Source organism: Haplochromis burtoni, unplaced genomic scaffold, assembly GCF_018398535.1.
Source record: "Haplochromis burtoni strain Fernald_Lab_line unplaced genomic scaffold, NCSU_Asbu1 Contig_228, whole genome shotgun sequence".
NCBI lineage: Eukaryota > Metazoa > Chordata > Actinopteri > Cichliformes > Cichlidae > Haplochromis > Haplochromis burtoni.
In genome coordinates this window covers 354,442-373,932 of record NW_024582589.1, presented here as the reverse complement: position 1 = coordinate 373,932, position 19,491 = coordinate 354,442, and the positions used below count along the sequence as shown (strand labels likewise).

The 19,491-nt window shown below is 47.4% G+C and overlaps 2 protein-coding genes across 2 annotated transcripts in view; one reads left to right on the top strand and one right to left on the bottom strand.

The window, feature by feature from the left end:
- Positions 1 to 8,415, top strand: part of LOC102309871 (alpha-2-macroglobulin) — a 70,644-nt gene extending 62,229 nt beyond the window's left edge. Inside the window, exons 27-36 of the mRNA XM_042226795.1 lie at positions 524 to 598; positions 1,097 to 1,262; positions 3,904 to 4,100; positions 4,185 to 4,400; positions 5,119 to 5,237; positions 5,330 to 5,420; positions 5,504 to 5,572; positions 6,216 to 6,321; positions 6,405 to 6,446; positions 7,882 to 8,415. Coding sequence (XP_042082729.1) covers positions 524 to 598; positions 1,097 to 1,262; positions 3,904 to 4,100; positions 4,185 to 4,400; positions 5,119 to 5,237; positions 5,330 to 5,420; positions 5,504 to 5,572; positions 6,216 to 6,321; positions 6,405 to 6,446; positions 7,882 to 7,904 — 1,104 coding nt within the window. The 3' untranslated portion in view covers positions 7,905 to 8,415. The remainder of the gene's footprint in view (positions 1 to 523; positions 599 to 1,096; positions 1,263 to 3,903; positions 4,101 to 4,184; positions 4,401 to 5,118; positions 5,238 to 5,329; positions 5,421 to 5,503; positions 5,573 to 6,215; positions 6,322 to 6,404; positions 6,447 to 7,881) is intronic.
- phldb1b (pleckstrin homology-like domain, family B, member 1b) overlaps positions 8,183 to 19,491 on the bottom strand; it is a gene marked incomplete in the record, with an annotated part of 91,191 nt that continues 79,882 nt past the window's right edge. The window contains 7 exon segments of the mRNA XM_042226794.1: positions 8,183 to 11,809; positions 13,693 to 13,778; positions 15,261 to 15,480; positions 16,331 to 16,477; positions 17,054 to 17,144; positions 18,004 to 18,346; positions 19,189 to 19,233. Of these exon segments, the coding sequence (XP_042082728.1) occupies positions 11,669 to 11,809; positions 13,693 to 13,778; positions 15,261 to 15,480; positions 16,331 to 16,477; positions 17,054 to 17,144; positions 18,004 to 18,346; positions 19,189 to 19,233 (1,073 nt within the window).

The following is a 19,491-nucleotide window of genomic DNA, read 5'->3' as shown; positions in this document are numbered from 1 at the left end:
ACACACACACACACACACACACACACACACACACACACACACACACACACACACACACACACACACACACACACACAGGAAATATCCTAAACTATCCAATGACTTTCCAGCTTCTCCTAAAGCACCACAGGCCTCATCAGCTGCATGTTTCAGGAGCCTAGCTTTGGTCTGCCTCTGATTTTTGGTGCACAGCAGAAACATTTCAGTGTCTTCTGCACAGCAGTAGGAACGTTAGAAAACACAGTTCCAGCCTGGGCGTTTGGCACTGGTGGAAAACCAAAAGTTGAATCCTGTGACTGTAACAGCAGGTTACACAGACCCTGCTGAGTGTTCGGGCTCTCGTGTCACTGGACATGCATGCGCTGCCTCGTGGAGCATCACACCGTTTAAAGGAGCCTCATTTTTGTTTTCTCTGTCACATTTCTGTAGATGATCACATTAAACAGTGTGGTGATAGAGACACATTACAAAAGAAAGCTCTGTGGTTGTTTTGTGAGCAAACAGTGTTGTCATGTTTCCACAGGGAGGAGTGAGTGACGACGTGTCCCTGACTGCCTACATCACTGCTGCCATGCTGGAGCTTGACGCCAATGTTACAGTAAGTCTCACTTCACTTTTGAAAATCAGGTCATTTACCGATTTAAAACAGTTGCTGTAACACGACGGTTTCTCAGCAATACTAATCAGGTGAAACTGGTCGTGTGCATTTCTGTCGACCATCGTAGCTTTAGGTGTAGATGCTAGCGTTAGTGTCTCAGTGTCACATTCAGCCACTGTCATACCGTTCTACATCATGAGATAACTGGTTTATCTTGTATACAGATTAAACCTCAAATTACACTTTTTAAGCTGCTGTATCTGCCCTACAGTTCCTGATTGTCTGCAAGCTGCTTTGCAGCCCAGTTTTACAGCTCCGCCTCCTCTTCATCCTGTTTCTGTCACATCTGCTCTCTCTGTGCCGTACGCTGTGTGGAAGAGCAGAGCTAGCAAATGAATGAAAGCTACACGACAGCGGTCCTGAATAACACGCGTGATTTTACTCTGAGCACTTCCTGCAGTCTGTCCCATACGTGTGCTCATGTCTGCCGTGTGACAGGATCCCGTGGTACACAACAGCCTGACCTGTCTGAAGGCTGCAGCGGCTGGCCAGCTCGATAACCTGTACACCACTGCCCTGCTGTCCTACACCTTCACTCTGGCTGGAGACGAGGAGATGAGGAGCAAACTCATCACCCTTCTTCATGAGAAATCGAACACACACGGTGAGGCTGACACTGATCCAACTCTATGATGCAATAAACTGTGTTCCTCCCTCTGAGGAAGAACGAGTCTTTGCTTCCTTAACTCAGTAAATGGATCTTTTTGGCTGAAACAAAGAGAGAACGCAGCGTCATCGTCATCTCCCTCGACTTCAGTTAAGTCCAAAACTTGGAAATCATTGTTTGATCCTCGCTTACAAAGAAGTCTTTCATTTTTAAATGTCTGTCTGATGGTTTAATTTTAATGGAGAGAGAAAGAATGTCAACCAAATATCCAGAAAAACACATTACTTACAAGTTATAAATTAAATTGCTGTTATGGAGTGAAATAAGTATTGGATCCACAAGTAAAACATGACTTCGTGCTTGGTGGAGAAAGCCTTGTTGGCGAGCACGGTGGTAAGACGTCATGGGGTTTGCACACATCTCAGGACGGATCGTGGTCCACTCCTCTTTACAGGAATCCTTCAGGTGTCTCGGCTGCTGTTTGCTCAGCTTCATCTCACTCCACAGATTTTCTACAGGACTGAAATCTGGACACTGGCTCCATCTTTAGCCTCTCCTTTGTTACCTTGGTGACATGTTTTGGGTCACTGACGTGCTGCAAGACTCGTCCACAACCCGTCTTCAGTGTTCTGGCTAAAGGAAGGAGTCGGTCCCTCAGTGTAATGAAGCCATGCTGTGGCCTTATAGCATCTTCTCCCAGGCCTGAATTATTTAGATGTTCATTGGCAAACTTAAGTCAGGCTCTGCAAGATTTCATGTCACCATGACATGGTTCTACCAATGCTGACCTGTGGTCCTAACTGCCTTCAGATCATTGAAAACCCTCCTTCCTCATCCTCGCTCCATGAGGCCAGATGGCGCTCCAGAATGAGGGTGATTGATGGTCGTTTTACATTTTGTATATTTCTGAATAATCGCACCAGTTGACCGTGGCTGATGGTCTGGTAGCTCGTACAGCTTTGTGCAGGTCTGTCCTTGAAGTTCTTTAACAGCTCTTTGGTCTTTTTCTGGATTTTTGGTTGATATTCTGACTCTGAATTAAAATGAACTGTCTCCATTTTTATGGTGTTATTTCTTTGTAAGTGTGAAAGCTTACAAATTGAGCAGGGCATCGTATAATTGTTTGCCTGATAGAAGTGTTTGTGTCGTGTGCTGTGCGTGCTCTCACAGTGCTGCAATAACTATTGTGAGCATCTGAAGACAGGCTTGTTGAGACAGACAGCAGGAATTAGCCTCTCAGTCGAAACAAGCTACCTTGGGTTAGTCTGCAGTTAGAAAATACTAGGGCTGCCACAAACGATTATTTTGATAGTCGACTAGTCTGCGATTATTTTTGCGATTAGTCGACTAATCAGATCATCATCCATTGGACATAAACGTACAGCTTATTGCACCAGCAGCATCTGCTCTTATATAACTATCATTAGCTTACAGCTTTAAGTGTTTAAGGTCTGTGCTAACTAAGAATAAAGACAAGATGATAGTTCATTACATTTTAATGACATTTGCAGATTGTTTCGGTGAAGTTTAATAAACTCCTTGCTATCTAAAATATAACAGGACACTGGAGTAAATTCTGGAGCATCTCACACTTCTGATGATCAGCTGTCTGCTTGATGTTTATTCAGCTGTGTAAAAACTTTAATCTCAGCCAAACAGATTTACTCAGGAACAAATAAAACACTGAAAAAAGTCAAACAATAACATTTGTAAGTTATCTAAGTGACTCATATATGTTTAACCTGAGTAGTGAAAGACGGCGGTGGGTTTGAAAACGATTTGCCGGGAGTCCGGTGTTCTCACGGCTCCAGTGACCTTGCCCCCGGCTAGCTATCGAGCTGGTGGGTAACAGACGTCTCCGAAAACGTCGGAGTGCTTTTGAAAATATGTGGTGTCCTGATAAACTGAGCAGATATTTGAGGTTTACACAGCTACATTCTCGCCTGAAAATATGTTAAACGTTTATTTTGTGACCCAGAAAGAATAATAAGAGTAATATTAAAACTAACTAGCTGCCGCCATTGTTGGAAACTGAGCTGGGCCGCGCTATGAATTATGGGACACAGCTGCTTCTTCTTCTGTGGTGTTTAACGGCAGCTGGCATCCTTGTACATGCAGTGCTGCCATCTTCTGTTTCAGTCCGTTATTACACTCTTAAATCCTGCTACTTATTCCTGCGTCTTTTGGGATCTTACAAAGCTTCAAACGACGCGTCGACCATTAAATCAGTCGTCGACGATTTTGATAGTCGACGTAATCGTGGCAGCCCTAGAAAATACTAACACCTCCAACCTTGTATTAGAAAGGAAAGGCTGTGTTTCTTGAGACATAGTGTGACTGAGCTTTTGTAGATACATTTAGGTGTCATCTGCATAATCGTGAAAGTCTTAAATAGGAGCAGGAACTTGCAGAAACCAGCTTCACCCTAACAGGTTCCTCTTTGGTTCATTGTCACATCTAATCAGACTTTACAAATGTCCGATCCAAAACGAATGCACCGTGGGGTTAGGTTCATTGGTGATGAGTGCCAATGTGGTCGTCTGTTTGTGTGTGTGAGCCGTGTGACAGATGGCGTGCGTACACTGGAATATCTGCAGACGCGTCCTTTATTTGGTCCTTTATTTGTCCTGGCTGGCAGGAGGCACCCGTCACTGGAAGAGAGCAGGGGCTTCTGGGAAAGGCCTGGACTCTCTGGAGGTGGAGATGACCTCCTACGTGCTGCTGGCTCTGCTGTCCGGTCCCTCCATGCCAGGCTTTGACTTGGAGTACTCTTCTGCCATTGTGCGCTGGCTCACTCAGCAGCAGAACCCCTTTGGCGGTTTCTCTTCCACACAGGTCAGTTAGACCACGTTTAACCTTAAAGGAGGGTGAACTCTGAACCTGTGCTAACAACATTTCTAATCCGTCTGTGGCCCCCAGGACACAGTAGTGGCCCTTCAAGCGTTGGCGAAGTATGGTGCTGCCACCTACAGTTCAGAGGTAGGCACTACAGTGACACTGACCTCTTTAGGCGGCTTGAACAAAGAGTTCACCGTGAATCAGGACAACAGGCTGCTGTACCAGGAGAAGAAGCTGAGCGAGGTCCCAGGAGAGTACACGATCAGAGCCGAGGGACAGAACTGCGTACTGACACAGGTACCACACAGATACGTGTGCAGCACACCAAGTACAGAAGTATTTAGTTTTTTAAACAGAGACAAGCAGCTGGAACCATTGTGACAGCTTCCAGCTAAACACACTGTTCATGGTGCTGGCACAGTCTTCTGACCTAACGGCAGACGAATGACTCCAAGCGTTCCTTCTGAGTGTTGTAGTGTGGACAAAGTCTCTGAAACTTTCCTGGTTACAACAGTACCTAAGATAACCTACAGCTCTGGAGTATATGTGAAAGCAGGCCTTTGTTAGTGTGTGTTGCACCTGAACAATGTACTCGTACATGTTCAGTGTTCCCAAACGTAAAGCAGGAGGAGCCCAGTATGAACTGGTACATGTCCACTGAGCTCAAATTGGAGAAAACACAGTGAGGTGATCGGTAGATGGGAAGAACAATATTTATTGTTCTAAAAGTATTTTAGCGACTAGTTGTTGATGACGCGACAGCCACGGTCCTTAGTAAAGGCAAGAAACGCCACTGAAGCCTCCACCTGCGGCTGGTGCAGCAGATGGAGACTGGGATGAAGGTAAACATCCAGGCTCAGGTGGAGGAGGGCCGCCGTCAGACTACCAGCGAGATTTAAAGGCGTCTGATTGGTAAAAGCTTCCTTTGCAGTGTGTTAATGCGTGACGTGAAGCGTCTGATCTACTAGTGCTGCCGTGCCGCTCGCCACAGCCTGACTTTGCTGTGTCTCTGCAGATCTCCATGTTTTACAACATCCCCCCTCCTGCAGACTTCACTGCCTTCAACGTCTCTGCTAACACCATGGCTAAGTGTAACATCAGCAGGCCGCAGCTCATCCTTTTTGTGCATGTCAGGTAGTCTGCATGTGTGTCTTGGGTATAATTATCTAAACCCCGAGACAACCTGAGAGCACATGAGGATCACAGCACTGTGTGACTTTTTGCAGGTACCAGGGGAGGAGAGAGGAGACCAACATGGTCATCGTCAACATCAAGCTCCTGTCTGGATACGTCCTGGATAAGAGCTCCCTCACACTGGTCAGTTGGCCCGCCGCAGGCGCTGCCAGTCCTGCCACATGGTGTTTGTCCTACAGACTAACTGTTGTGATATGCTGTGTTAGCTGCAGAAGGACCGCTCAGTGAAGCGCGTGGACGTGGAAGAAGGATTCATCAACATCTACTTAGACGGGGTAGGAAGCACAGCCGCTCTGTTTGTATAAAAGCTGGATGACCTCAAAGCATCATTCTCTCTAATGACCAGCAGGGGGCGACTCCCCCGGTTGCGTAAAGAAGTTTGTATAAAAAAACATGGCCGTGCTGCTTCTTTAACACTTTGCTGGTTCATGGCTTCCTGCACTTGGTTTTTGAATCTTATTGATACAACACGATGTTCATTTGTGTCATTTATACTCGCGTCACAGCTTTAGGGCCCGCCCACCTTTTAATTGACATGTCTCTCTCATCATGGGCCAAATCAAAGCACAAGAAAAGCAATCACAAGACAAAGTGCTGCGTAACAGTGTGTGTGACACGCTGGTGAAATGGTGCTCATAAGCAGGAGCTGGTTGTATTTTGACGTGATGCCCAGCACGCCGTACTGTGACCTCTGAGTTCAGGACGCAGTCAGCCGATGTCATCAGTAGGTAGAGAAAAACTAAACCTACGCAGGTCTTTCAGCCGTCTCTACATTTCTAACATCATTATTACCAAAATCATTTTAGAGTCCTAATTATCATGATTACTTCAAGGGTTTCAGTTTTAACTTTTGTGGAAAGTCTTTGGTTTGCTGTAAGGAACATGAGACATGACAGCGGCTGTGAATGTTGTCTGCAGCTGAGGAAGGATGACATGCAGATCTACAGTGTGACACTCGAAGAGGATCAGCCTGTCAGGAACCTGAAACCAGCTGTGGTTAAAGTCTACGATTACTACCAGACGAGTAAGAACCGAAACTCGTGCAGATGCTTCTTTGGAGTTGCCGTCGTTCTGTTCGGTGCTGAAATGGTTTTGCTCTCATTTCAGGTGATGAGGCGGTCACCGACTACACGTCCTCCTGTGCAGAGAGTATGTAACACCTTCATTCACTGCATCTTTTCATGCTTCAGTGTTTTGTGCAGGACTGACGCACAGACTCAGTTCAGTTTTATTTACAAAGCGCCAAATCAAAGCAGTAGTAGTACAATAATACAGAGAAACAAATCCCAACAATCGTGTTACATCCCTCTGACCAAACACTTGGCAACAGTGGGAAGGAAAAACTCCCTTTTAACAGGAAGTAACCTCCAGCAGAGGCAGGCTCAGGGAGGGGCACCAATCGGATGGGGGGTTGATCACGAGTAGATTAATGGCATCACATTCAACTTCAGCAGAACTGAAGCTGCTGATGGAGCTCATACAGATATTGATTGATTTTTCCTTGTTCTTTTCCATTTTAGGTCGACCTATTTGGCTCATTTTCAGTTTAATATTTCTATTTGTTGGCCCTATTAGAGTAGCTTTGCATAATTTTCAGTTCAAAATAATCCTAATTTATCTTACTGGGCCTTTGTTCAACTCCCAGTTCTCCCCGTCAGGTTTCCTCTCAGCTTTCTTGTGATTGGCTGTAAATAGGTTTAATGCCAGGTAAGTGGGGCTTTTGTGCTCACAGCCAGAGAAATATGAGCAATGTGCCAAAAACTGCATGTCTGTTTATTTACACAGCGTCACATGACGCGAGCTGGTACAAGAACAGTGTCTGGTTTATCGCGTCTTGTCAGCTGTGTGGGGGCTGAACTGTCACTGAGGTTTATCAATTAGGGGTGTGGCTGCTTTGATGGACAGGTGTATGATGTTAGCCCAGTAAATGTAAATGGACTGGTTCTTATTTAGCGCTTTTCTACTCTGAGCACTCAAAGCGCTCTATACAACTAACTCATTCACCCAATCACACAAGCACTTCTAAGCTCTTAAGGTGCTCCCTGTCCAACATTCATACACATTCACACTCCGATGGATGGGTTAGTATCTTCCCAAGGATATTTGACATGCAGACTGGACCAGTCTGGGATCGAACCACCGACCTTCTGGTTAGTGGCTGACCTGCTCTGCCACACAAAACTTCAATCTAAAAATACAGCACTGTGTGCTGGACCATGACTCATTAAATTCACTCAACTACAGCCACATCAGCACCATCAAGTATGTTTAATAAGATTAACTGACAAATAGGTCCTGCTGTATTTTATTATTACTTAGTTACTCAACAGATACTGGCAGATAATGTGTTTGCAGCTCTATCTGCTCTCTCTCTGTAAACCATGGATATCATAGTCTGTCTTCCATCTTCAGTGTACAGTCTGTAAATCTGAGGGCTGTAGAACAAATATGAATGTATAAAAGCCAACACTGGAGCAGTGTTCATGTGGCCATGAAGAAACGATCCACACACTTCATTTGAATACAAAGTGAGTGGAAATGTTTGTGGCTGGTTTCCATGTAAATAACTGTGTTTTCTCTGCAGGTGACACCATCAATGAGCTGTAGAAGTGGTTTCCTGCAAACCTATGCTGGGACAGTTGGAAGGTTCACTGTCAAACTGTTTTTTCCCCCTTGCTTCCATTAAAATACACAAAAAGCAACTTTTTAGCCGTGTATTAAGAGCGACTCTATTTCATGTATTTTTAGTTTTGTTTTCTCAGTGTTAGAGCTGTCATTATGATGGCTGTGTAACAAGCCCATAATCAGTCAGCGTTAGCGTCCGTACAGCAGTTGTCTGTCTGTCTCTCGACACTGGAACCTGCAGAAGTGGAGGAAGCAGCCAATCTGTGATAGTCGTTTAATAGAGCTGACACAATCCATACATGAAAATGACACGAGACATACAGGGTACCAATAACAGCATGGTCCGAGTACTAAGAGTGTGTGTGTGTGTGTGACAGGAACCACTTTATGAAGAAAACTAGAGTCTAGAGAGTGTGAGGTGGATTACTCGCTGATACATCTCTACCATACCATCTGAAATGTAACTGACAATAAAACTTCTAAAATGATACAAGTAAAAATTGTACTTCTTTCCATACAATACTGTTTGATTTCCATGTTTTCATTCAGGCATCGTCTTCACAGAATAATGACAGTGATGAGTGCACCTCCTGCTCTCCACAGACGGCATTTAACAGCCTCGCCAGTGTTGAATAGTTTGGTTTGCACGTCCTCGCTGTGCAGGGAAATAAAAGGCAAGTGGGTGGTAGGGACAGAGTATATTAAGGTCTTTTCACTAGTCTTATAATAAGTAAACATATCACTGTCTCAGGCACCACAACTATAAGTAATCATCACTGTACCGACACATGAAACCAGCTCCGCATGCTCCTAAAAGTAGCACTGGAAACCTGCTGGTCCCAAACAGACCACGGTGAGATGAGCCACACGAGGCGCTCCATCAAAGCCGAAGGTGCAAGATCGATTTATCCATCGTGGTGCAGGCAGCGGGCCACAGAAAGATGAGCAGGTTTTAGTTTTAAGACAGATGTTCATAATGGAACCAAGGAATCAGCCCATCGCTCCATCGCGGGGGAAATGAGTACGTAATGAAAGAAGAGCCGTCTGTCAGCATGGACAACAAAATCAAACGCCTTGAAACAACTAAATATTGAAAGCAGCAGTACTGCAGTGTAAAAAGCTGTACTCGTTATGACCCATAAAAATGGAACTGTGCCGATTTCAAATGAAAACAAACGAGCTACATAAATGAGCCGGAGGCCACGACGTGTAGCTTCTGGAGTGTAACATGAGAGAATGCAGTGGAGTGTAAATACTTCTAACTTGTACTTCAGTACAGCAACTCACTTGATTTTTCTAATTAAACTGGTGAATTCCACCTTAAATCTGCATACAGCTGCTTTCATTCTTTTTATTGTTATCAAGTCTCTCTGCGCCGCTCGCTGATCCTGGATCTACTGAAGTCCTCTTCCTGTTAAAAGGGAGTTCTTCCTCCCTGCAGTCACCAAACGCTGGGATTGTTGGGATTCTCACTCCACTTTGGAACAGATGACTTAATTGATGCTACGTCGAAATAAATATTGAATTAAACTGGTTGAAAGAAAAATAAAACACTTGTAAAAAATTAAATTTGTCCAATAGTGTCGTAGCTGATCCCCACCGCTCAGGGTGGTGCCACACCCCCGTGGTGAAGCTCAGAAACAAAGTCAATGCATTCATATAACTGGAGAGGCTGTGCTCTACTCACAGACACGGCATCGACAACAATAACAACATAGTCAAGGCACAGTTCTGAATTGCATCAGTCCATAGTGTTGTGTGGTCCTGTGTTGGTGCCATCTGGTAGCTGTTGCTTAGGCTGGCAGTGGTGATGGCTGCTTCCCAGCAGTCATATCAGGTTAGCTAAAGGCTACTTGGCAAACAGAAGATTTACCACTTTGTGCACACAAAGACATGCAGTTTGCACCTAGAGTTGGCAAAATGACAGCTTGATACAGACACAGTGAGATTCCTGTTCAACATATTCAACAAGTGCACTGAGAACGTGGCAGCTTTGGTGAGACCAGTGTCGCGGTCAATCTCTGAGACTCGAGGTCCCCCAGTGAATGTGATGGACTGACCGCTTCTGCATTACGCAATTAATAATTTAGGAAAGTAGAGACTGTGGATAGCTGATGATGAGGCTTGTTGCCCCTGGCTTACAAACAGCACATGGAAAACTTTCAGGGAAAGTCCAGTTTCAAAGCTGTCAAAGGACCGATGAGCGTCTGGATTATGAACGCTTTCTTAAAGAGGACCCATCTCTCTCTGCTTTCAGCTCATCTTCAGTTGGGCAACTTTAGAGCCCCTCGGTTCACCCTCGGTTTCAGTATCAGTCTCTCGAGACCCCCTCCCCTCCCTGAAAGCCCACTATCATTGATTGCAGAACGTCAGGAAGCCTACCACGGGGCAGTGTCCAGTGTTTATGTAACGCCTGTACTGCTCGGGCTTCTTGTTCCTCGAGCAGATGACTGATTGACAAGTCGATCAGTTTGTTATGACGCCGCAAAAATGATTGAAATAATGACTGAATGTATACAAGATGTAACTGTGTACATGAACATGAAGATACAGAAGGCCGGGTCCTCTTTAAGAGGGTTAGGGTTAGCTCAGACTAGCAAAAAGACTGGAAGCAAAGGGACAGAGCTAGCTAGAAAGCGAGACTTTTAAGCTAGCAGCTTGTCTCTTTTTTTAGCTTGCTAAGAAAGTTAGATAGCTTCAGCTAAATACAAAACACCAAGAACCAAGAAGATAAAGCAAAGGAAATGACCAGTTTACTATGAAGACTGAGTGGGACAGCCAATGAGATGTACTAAAACCACGACTGGTTTTTACACACATAGCCAGGCTAACATTTCTCAGGGCTTCCAGTCTTCGCGCTAAGCTAACGCTGTTGTGGCATTAGCTACATGTTTTAGTCTCTCACCAGCTCTTGCTAGCTTTGATACACAGTACTGTGTATTGTACTACATTAACTGAAATGCACCAAATCCTGCACAAAGCCTGGCCAACAAGCAACTTGAATACTGACACCTTCCCAAGCCTCCACGGGGCAAACTGCTGTGAGAACTGCAGAGTGAACTCGTGAGCGGCTCAAAGTCTAACATCACTTCCAGTTACTTTGGTAAGCCTGTGTGTGGAGATAGGAACAGGGTGGAGACGTGGGTGTAGCTGTGGATGCTGATTGGCTCACTGTCTTCAGTGTGAAGCTGAAACGCGCTCCTCTGTGTTTCGCCGTTACAAACGTCCTCCACAGCTCCGGCTCACTCAGGGGTTACAGTATTTCTCAGGTTACACATTGGAAATGAGATTTTTTTCAAATATTTCTAAAAATGATTACAGGATTCGATTGAACTATTCCTGTCTAACAAAGTCATGAAAGGAAAACACATTGGCATCGTGTGATTTGGCAATTTTCTCTACAAGTAAAAAAGAAATAAAGGAACAAAAAATACAAAAGTTCAACAAACAGTTAACTATAAGATCTCCATTTGGCAATATAGAAAGGCTTTGTAATAAAGTCTTTGACAGGTTTACATTTGGTTTATATACAGACGTGTGTGTGTGTGTGCGCGTGTGCACGTTTCCTCCCTTTTTAAATCCAGACAGAATCACATAGAGTGGAGGTGGAAACAAGTACACTGTCAAATCAAAGATGTTAGATTCAAAAGTAACACAGGAAGGCGAGCCGTTGGAGGACAGGAAACAGGAAGAGTCTGTGATGGGAGCGTCCCCGCAAAAGCCGCCGGCTTGTCCCAGCGCTCTTCTTAGTTCAGGAACTGCGTGTACCCCTCCGCTCCTGTGACGATCACGTCCATCCAGATCCTCATGGCCTCGGCCGACGGCGCCACCACGTAATAGAGGCGGTCGTGGGTCTTGACGCAGAAGGTCAGCGAGGGGTTGGGGCTCTGGAGGACACCGGGACAAAAAACAAGAGACGGGAAATGTCCAGTTAACACAGAGCTAACCATCAGCATGCAGCGAGTCACCGCTGCTCTCAAGGCTCCTTCAGGTCTCTTCTGTAAGGTCCAACGACCGATTCAGGTTTATGCAACATCACTGTATGTTTTTATTGGACTGGATTTGTACCTCATTTCTGCCTCAAAAGGCAAAAGAAGACGCCAAACACAGAACAAAGCTATTTAAACGCAGCACGAGCCTCAGGTGGACGGATGCTGAGGGTACAGACAGGGAACAGAATTTGGTACAGACAAGAGCAGACCAGGACACAGGAGGCGGGAGCATGATGGCTCCCCTCACCCCAACCTGGTTTTGCTGGTTTTCTTCCTGTTAAAGGGAAGCTCTTCCTTCCCGCTGTCACAGAGTGCGTGCTGCTCGCCTGATTGTTGGGGTTTCTCTGCCACGAGCCATCACCGACGATCAGCTACTGTGCAGTGCAGCTCGACCCACGTGTCTCGCTCTGGTGCTGAGCTCATTTCCTGTACGAGCTTCAGAACCAGCAGCTGTTGGGTTACACGCTGTAGGCTCTCTTTTTCTTTTAAACACCAAACAAGTGCCTGTCCGTTGACTGAGCTGCCAGAATCCCTCGCTCTGTGTAGCCAAAAAGCCTCTCCTAGGAGCTGGGAAGAAGACCCGCAGGACCGAGCCGAGCAGGTGGAGCAGCATGGTGGAGGTGGGTTGCAGAGCAGCTTGCAGTTGCACAGCTTAAATGAAACACTCATTATGTTGAGGCACTCGGACTGTGGGCCGAGGCTGTGATGCTACACGGGCAAAAAAACTGTTTGCCAGCATTAGAGCCGCCTAACATCAGCTCCACACCAACAATCCAGTGTTTCCAAACAGCTGCTACGTATAGCTATTTAAAATCCACTCGTTCCTGCCCGGCTGCTCGGCTTGGCCAATTTGGTGATTTTTGTAACTTCCCAGTTGGAACACCGAGTGCCCTCTGGTGGACAAACTAGGCAACACCAACACTCATAACATTTCCCCGTCTCTACTTTCCCCCGTGGGCCAAAATAAATGCAGATACTGACAGATGGGCCAATGGATCAGCTAACACATCCATGTCAGATGAAAAGTCTCCACACACGAAACAAAGATGCAGCTTCAGGCACCTTTGGTTCCACACTGACACTAAAAGATAATGCAGGGTAAGAGAAACACATGAAGTATGCTGTTAGTTTACTATTAAAATACTAATAAATTGCTGTTAATTAAAACAGACCCACGTTCTCCTTCTGACATGGTAACATCAGCTCTTTGTGCCGCTGCTAAGAGCAGCAGACTCTAAAGTTTCCCTCTGTAACACCACATTGGAAGTGACAAGTCGAATCAAAGTTCCAGAGTCGATCAGAGCCCCGCAGTCAGAGCGTGGTGTACTGCGACAGCCCGTCAAACACAGCAGCTCGGCTTTATGTCGCAGATAAATAAAGTGACAAGATGTGGAGGCTCAAGACAAGCAGCAAGAAACATGAGCGGAGAGACACCTACGGCTGCGTCAGGCGTTTGTGAACAGAGGAATCAGACACTCACAGGCAGCACTTCTTAATAAATACAGCCTGGATGTATTCTGTGAAGCATATGAATGAGGAAGCGCTCGAAACACTCCACTGGTCTGTACTGGGATCACTGGGACAGACACAGGGAAGGATTAGTTAGGGTGCGACTCTGTCACTGAGGGTGTCAGCACAATAGAACTACATCCCCCGGCGCACACGGCGGCCGAGGTCAGGCGGGCGAGCAGAAAGCGAGGATGCACATGCTGCTTATGTTCAGTGTGACAGGAGGAGGAGACATGAAGGAAAGAAGGATGAGACTTAAAGATTTGTACCTTTGTGGCGCTGCGCAGGTGATCGTAGTAAACCTCCTCTATCGCCTGGAAGTAGATCACTCCCTTCAGCTTGGTCTCGTGTTTGTCTGCAGGACAGAAATGAGGCTTTGGTCAGAAACTCAAACGTTTGCACTTTCCCAGGCTGGCACGGAGGACAGGGAAGACCCACGGCACGCTGAAAGGGATCAAACTTTGACCAGAGTACAATTAGAGTGATGGATGGAAAAGGACAAGCACGGTGCCCCCCCCCCCCACCTCTGTTTTTAAGCTAGTGGTGCTCTCATTGTATTTTCACACTTGACTGCATTCTTACGCTACTCTGGTACATGGTTGCAGTTTGTTTCATCAGCCACTGCAGAACTGCAGTCAGGAACCGGTGGGGAACTCAACAGCCCCTCTCTACCTCCAGGCACAAACACTCCACGAGCCAACTTAAAGAGTAGTAGGTAGAGATGCCGCGCTTCATTTCGAGGAACGGCGCTTTGCCTTTAACGCGCTGCTATTATCTGCTAACGACCTCTTTAGCATTCAAACAGCCCTGCATTTGCATCTCATCAGGCTGCATCTAAACTAGCCAACGACCCGCTGCTGCTGCTGGTGGAGGCTGGTTAATGCGAATTAGCGTCGCTTGTGACTTCTGCACGTCACCTCTAGTTAAATGCTGTTCAAGGTCAAGAGAAGAGGGCGAGAGATGCATCTCAATCAGCTCCTCAGAGAGCGTGGCGCCGAGTGCATTTTAACTACTGCCAAAGTAATCTCCGTACACCTCCTCGCCCTGGCTCGCTTTCAACAAGGTACGCTTTAAGCAGCTTTAAGCGGAACCTTCTGAGCACTTCAAAGGCCGTCAGCGAGCGAACGTCCCCGAGCTCGCCGCTCAAATGACACCAGCCTGCAAGGTGCACGCAGATCTGCTCCAAGCCTGGAGGACGCATGCTCTGCTCTCGCTCGTTGCTGCTCTCACTCACAGCGTTGCTGCTTCGCTCTGCTTTCCACATCATCCACTGGTGACCGAACATGAAAATCATCCAGAAGAGCAAATGAGAAGAGCTGAGAGTGAAACGCAGGCGGATGTTATTTTGTCACTGTGTTAGGTTTGTGCTTTCAGCATCACTGAGGACACAAACATCCATCCCCTCGGACTGAGTGATGAAAGCTTCAGAGCACTAACACTGAAGAACCCAGACACATCAGGGGTTTGTTTCCCTACAGAGCACTTTTCCACAGGCAGGTGCGCTCTCAGGGTCGGGGCCACGTTAGGTACCGCGAGTTGAACCTCAGGTGTGAAGTTTATGGTTTCCCTGGGTCTTTTCCCGTGTGTCATAAAGAAATCTTCTTTTTTTGGTTTTATTCTGTTGTATTTATCTGCGACGCTTTAAAGGCCGGTCCATGAAAATACTGTCAGACACAAACCGACTGATGTAAAACAGGTTGAGGACCGCTGCTGCAGAGGCCCCCTTCTTCTGTTCATTTGACTTTGTCAGGTGTTAAACTGGGACAGACAGACAGACAAAGAGCGCCACGCTAAGGCGCCACGCTAACACAGCAGACGCTGACACCTCGGCTCTTACCAACATAGTAGGAGAACGTCCTTTTGAGGCGGTCGAACACGAACCAGCGTTTCTTCCATGACTTGATCTTGCCTCCCATCTTCACCAGGTAGCCCTTGCACATCTTCTCGGTGAGGATGACGTGATAGCACGTCTCCACGCTGTGACCTGACGACTCGATGTGCGAGCGCAGATCAAACTCCTCCTTCCTGATGGGCAGGTAGCGAGTCATAGGACGGGCCTGCGTGGACAGACACGGGCAGAGGAGTCACTGATACGGACGATGCAGACGCAGAACCTGCTGCAGGTCTGAGGATGCAGACATGAACACATAAAAACACAGTAAGACAGAAACGTCTCCGCACCAAGCTGCCAGTCACAGTCTGATCAACAACCTTCTTAACCTCCTCCACCTGTCTGTGGACGGCCTGATAACGAGGCGCCCACATCAGGCATAAATCACACGCTTCATTTTCAAAGTCAGGTTTATGGCACATGTTTTAATGTCTATGAAAATGCAGAAGGTTACTCATCGTGCACTCTTTGCCTGGCTGCAGCTGGTCTCTGTGCCACAAAGACCAGCTGCTGCTCACACAGGACAGATGTTGAATAAAGGACTTAACCCTGTTTGGTCACTCGTGTGCGCTCCACAATCCTTCAACCATTATTCTGACACATTATGAAAAACGACATTTAAAAGCAAAGGCTGCTCCGTCACAGTGGGAAACATCAGCAGGTCACCCTGACCCAGATGTTTCCGACCATGAAGCTGAACCTGGTGCTTTCACAGGCTCACCTGTGGAGACCTTTCACGTCTTTACAGACTTCTAGCATTTTGTGTTAACATGGATTCAACTGTTGGCGAGCTGTTGGCACACGGCGGTAAAGAACAAGCTTTAAATGTTGGAGCACGCGTTCACGTTTGTGTTGCATGTCGATGGACAGTGTTTATGGCCACACAGGGTTTACATCATAAATGCACGTGGGGTGGTTTTGTTACGAGCACGGCCATATTTATGTGCCGCCAGCCGTCCGTGGCGCCGCCACACCCGCCCGTTGAGTCAGACTCGATTACATCTGCTTTCACTGACCTGAGAGAAGTTCTTGGCCCTCATCTTGACTTCCTTCTCCACCAGCTGCTGCCGGTGGAAAGTTTCATCCTGCAGCCTCTTCTCGGCCTCCTCCCTCCTCCGCCTCTCCTCCTCGAGCATCTGCCGGCGAGCCAGGCTCTCCCGTTCCTAGCGGACAGCGCTTTCATTAAATATTTTTTTTGATCTGTGGAAGGGTTTGGCAGAGCGCACATGTTCGCTCTTCATACATTTATGTACACGGTGTCCTGCTGGGAGCTGCCCACAACCTGGAGCTGCTGACCACCGCGCAGCTTCCATTCTTTAAACACAAAACTCTGATATTTGGAGGCGTAATGATCGGCAGACACACACAATGCATCGACGCAAACACTGCAGTACTACGACTGCGTGGAAGCCATTTGGAGGGTGAGAAACAAAGGCGCTCACTGTTTTGCTCTGTGTGAGATTTCCTAATTGGATGGGGCTCGCAGTCAGACTCGGTGAGAGCAGAAGATAATGGATGGGATCATCTGAGGTGCTTCATCGAGGCACAAAAACAAAGATGTGCAAAGTCCAATAAAATTATTAGCAGCTCTGCGCTGCTGTCAGGAACTTTTGATTTTTTTTAAAAATGCGAGTTCAATTCAGCGTTATCGACGGGAGCGCTGCGAGAACTCATCGCTCAGCGAGTATGGATTCAGGATAATCAGCTAACGCTGCAGCACTTGCGGCGCTGCTTCTTACCCGCGATTCGATAAGTCTGGCTTTCTCCAGCTGCGCCTCCTTCAGCATCTTCTCCATCTCCTCGATCTTCAGGGCGTCCACACCTCCGACGCTGCCATCAAACACGACATTAGTTACTACACAAAGTCTCACAGCAATAAGTCGACAAATACAAAATAAAAGCATCTAAAGCCCAAGAAAGACATGAAAACACTTAATGAGGTCACGCTGCAGCATTAATCATGTCAGTGGAACGATCCCCGCACTCTTCATCACAGCTTCAATCCCATTAAACTCTTCATAATGTGAGCAAACCAGTGTGAGCACGCTGTGCTGAGGACTGTTGCAGTGCAGCTCGTACACACTCAAAGACGGCCTGCAAACTAGCCCACTGTGTGTGTGTGTGTGTGTGTCTCTCTCTCAATTTAGCATTTCAATCAAGCTTTATCTACACAGCGCCAAATCACAACAACAGTTGCCTCAAGGTGCTTTATATTGTACAGTAGACCCTACAATAATACATACACAGAAAACCCAACAATCATATGACCCCCTGTGAGCAGCACTTTGGCGACAGTGGGGAGGAAAAACTCCCTTTTAACAGGAAGAAACCTCCAGCAGAACCAGGCTCAGGGAGGGGCGGGGCCATCTGCTGACAAAGCCACGCCGTGGATATGCTCACATTTTTGTAACAATAACTTTCATTTCAAAAAATAACCAGAAGCATGAAGAATGCTTTTTATTATCGCACAGATCTGGAGCCAGCTGTGTTCAGTGGAACAGATGTGAGGAACCAGCCGAAACATGTTCACCAACGACTCTGACATCAGACGTGATGGTGCAGCTGGTGTGTCGGGAGCTGGCGTCTGAACACTGAACCAGGCCACGGCCAACAAACCCAGAGTGTGTTCACATCAGCTACACACAAACATTAACATAGAACCTCATAATCCACTGTGTGTGCGTCATACCCGCTCATGTTGTCAGGCGAGCAGGCCGAGTTGTTCCCGGTGGACACGCTGGTGTCCATGCTGTCCGAGCTCTCCAGGCTCAGGGTGTCGTACGGCTGCTCCCCGGCCGACGGGGGCTGATGGTGCAGGATGGAGTGGTGAACCAGAGGAGGGGGGCCCAAGGAAGTGTGGCTCAGCACGGGGCTGAAGGCCATGATGGGTGAGTAGGAGGGAGACGGGGAGGACGAGGTTACGAGGTGGGGCTGGGAGCCGTGGAGGGCCTCCCACTGGCACTGAGCCTCCGCTGCTGCTCTTTGCTTGAGCTCGGCCAGACGGCGGCGCTGCTCTTCAATCACCTGCTGACCTGGAGGGGGGAGGGGGGACACGGTGAGCATTTGAGGTCTGCAGACGGAACAATGACTCGAGTGCGAGCAGGCCCGTTTGTTCCTGCAGAAAACAAAGAGCTGGCTGTGAAGGACATCATCACTCAACACGTAAAGGAGACTAGCACCAGCCCACAACCTGCAACACCAGATTCATGCACCACACATACAAGTATGTGCTCTCTCAGTAATAACAAGCTTGAGGAAAACTACAAAAACCCACAAAGTTGAAGCAAAAGTGTCCGTCCAACATCCTACATTTGGAATGAAGCTGCTGCGCAGCTCGTAACACATCTGGCTCCAAACCAGGAGCTCGCTGAACACTGAACATGCAAAATTTATTCTCCAGCAGTAGGAAGGTTCATGGAAGATTGATGGAGGAAGAAAGAGGATTCAATGTTACAGACAAAGAAAAAGATGAAAAGAAAGAGGCGTTAATGACACACCAGAGAGGATGAAGAGGGAGGGGAGGGCTGGCTGGAGACAGGGTCTGAAACGAACCGCAGCCACGTGTCGAGTCCTGTTAAATGTTACCTTTGATGGATAAATCAACAGCAGCTAGCTGTCAGAGTGCCTCTCATTTGAGATCAGCCTCCAATTCTCTTCTTTGGACGCAGCCAGGCTGCTTCGTTTACGCGGCTAAAGCTCCATCTTTACGTCTCCATCGGCAGACGCAGACAGCAGTACCTTTGTGACCAACAGCTGATTTCAGACCCTGCCTGTGATCTACAGAGAGCAGCTGAGCAAACGCAGACGGCGTCTGCGCAGCCGAACGCAGAGAGCGGGAGAAGTGTGCGACCCCTGGACGCGCTGCTCCATCTACCTGCTGAGCTTCCCTCTACGGCGCTCTGTCTGGAGGTCTGGGGCTCTGTGGTGCAGCAGTCACAGACACAACATAGGCAGACGTGAGAAAAGCTGACAAATGTGACCAGCTCCGCTTTGCAGCCCCGCAGCCGTGGGTGGCAGCCAGCCGAGCTACAAACACCAGACTGCTTTGCTCTGATCCATTTAGTCACACGGCACTGACACATTAGGAGCACTGATGCCCCACACACACACACACAGACACAGACACACACAGACACAGACACAGACACACACACACACACACACACACACACACACA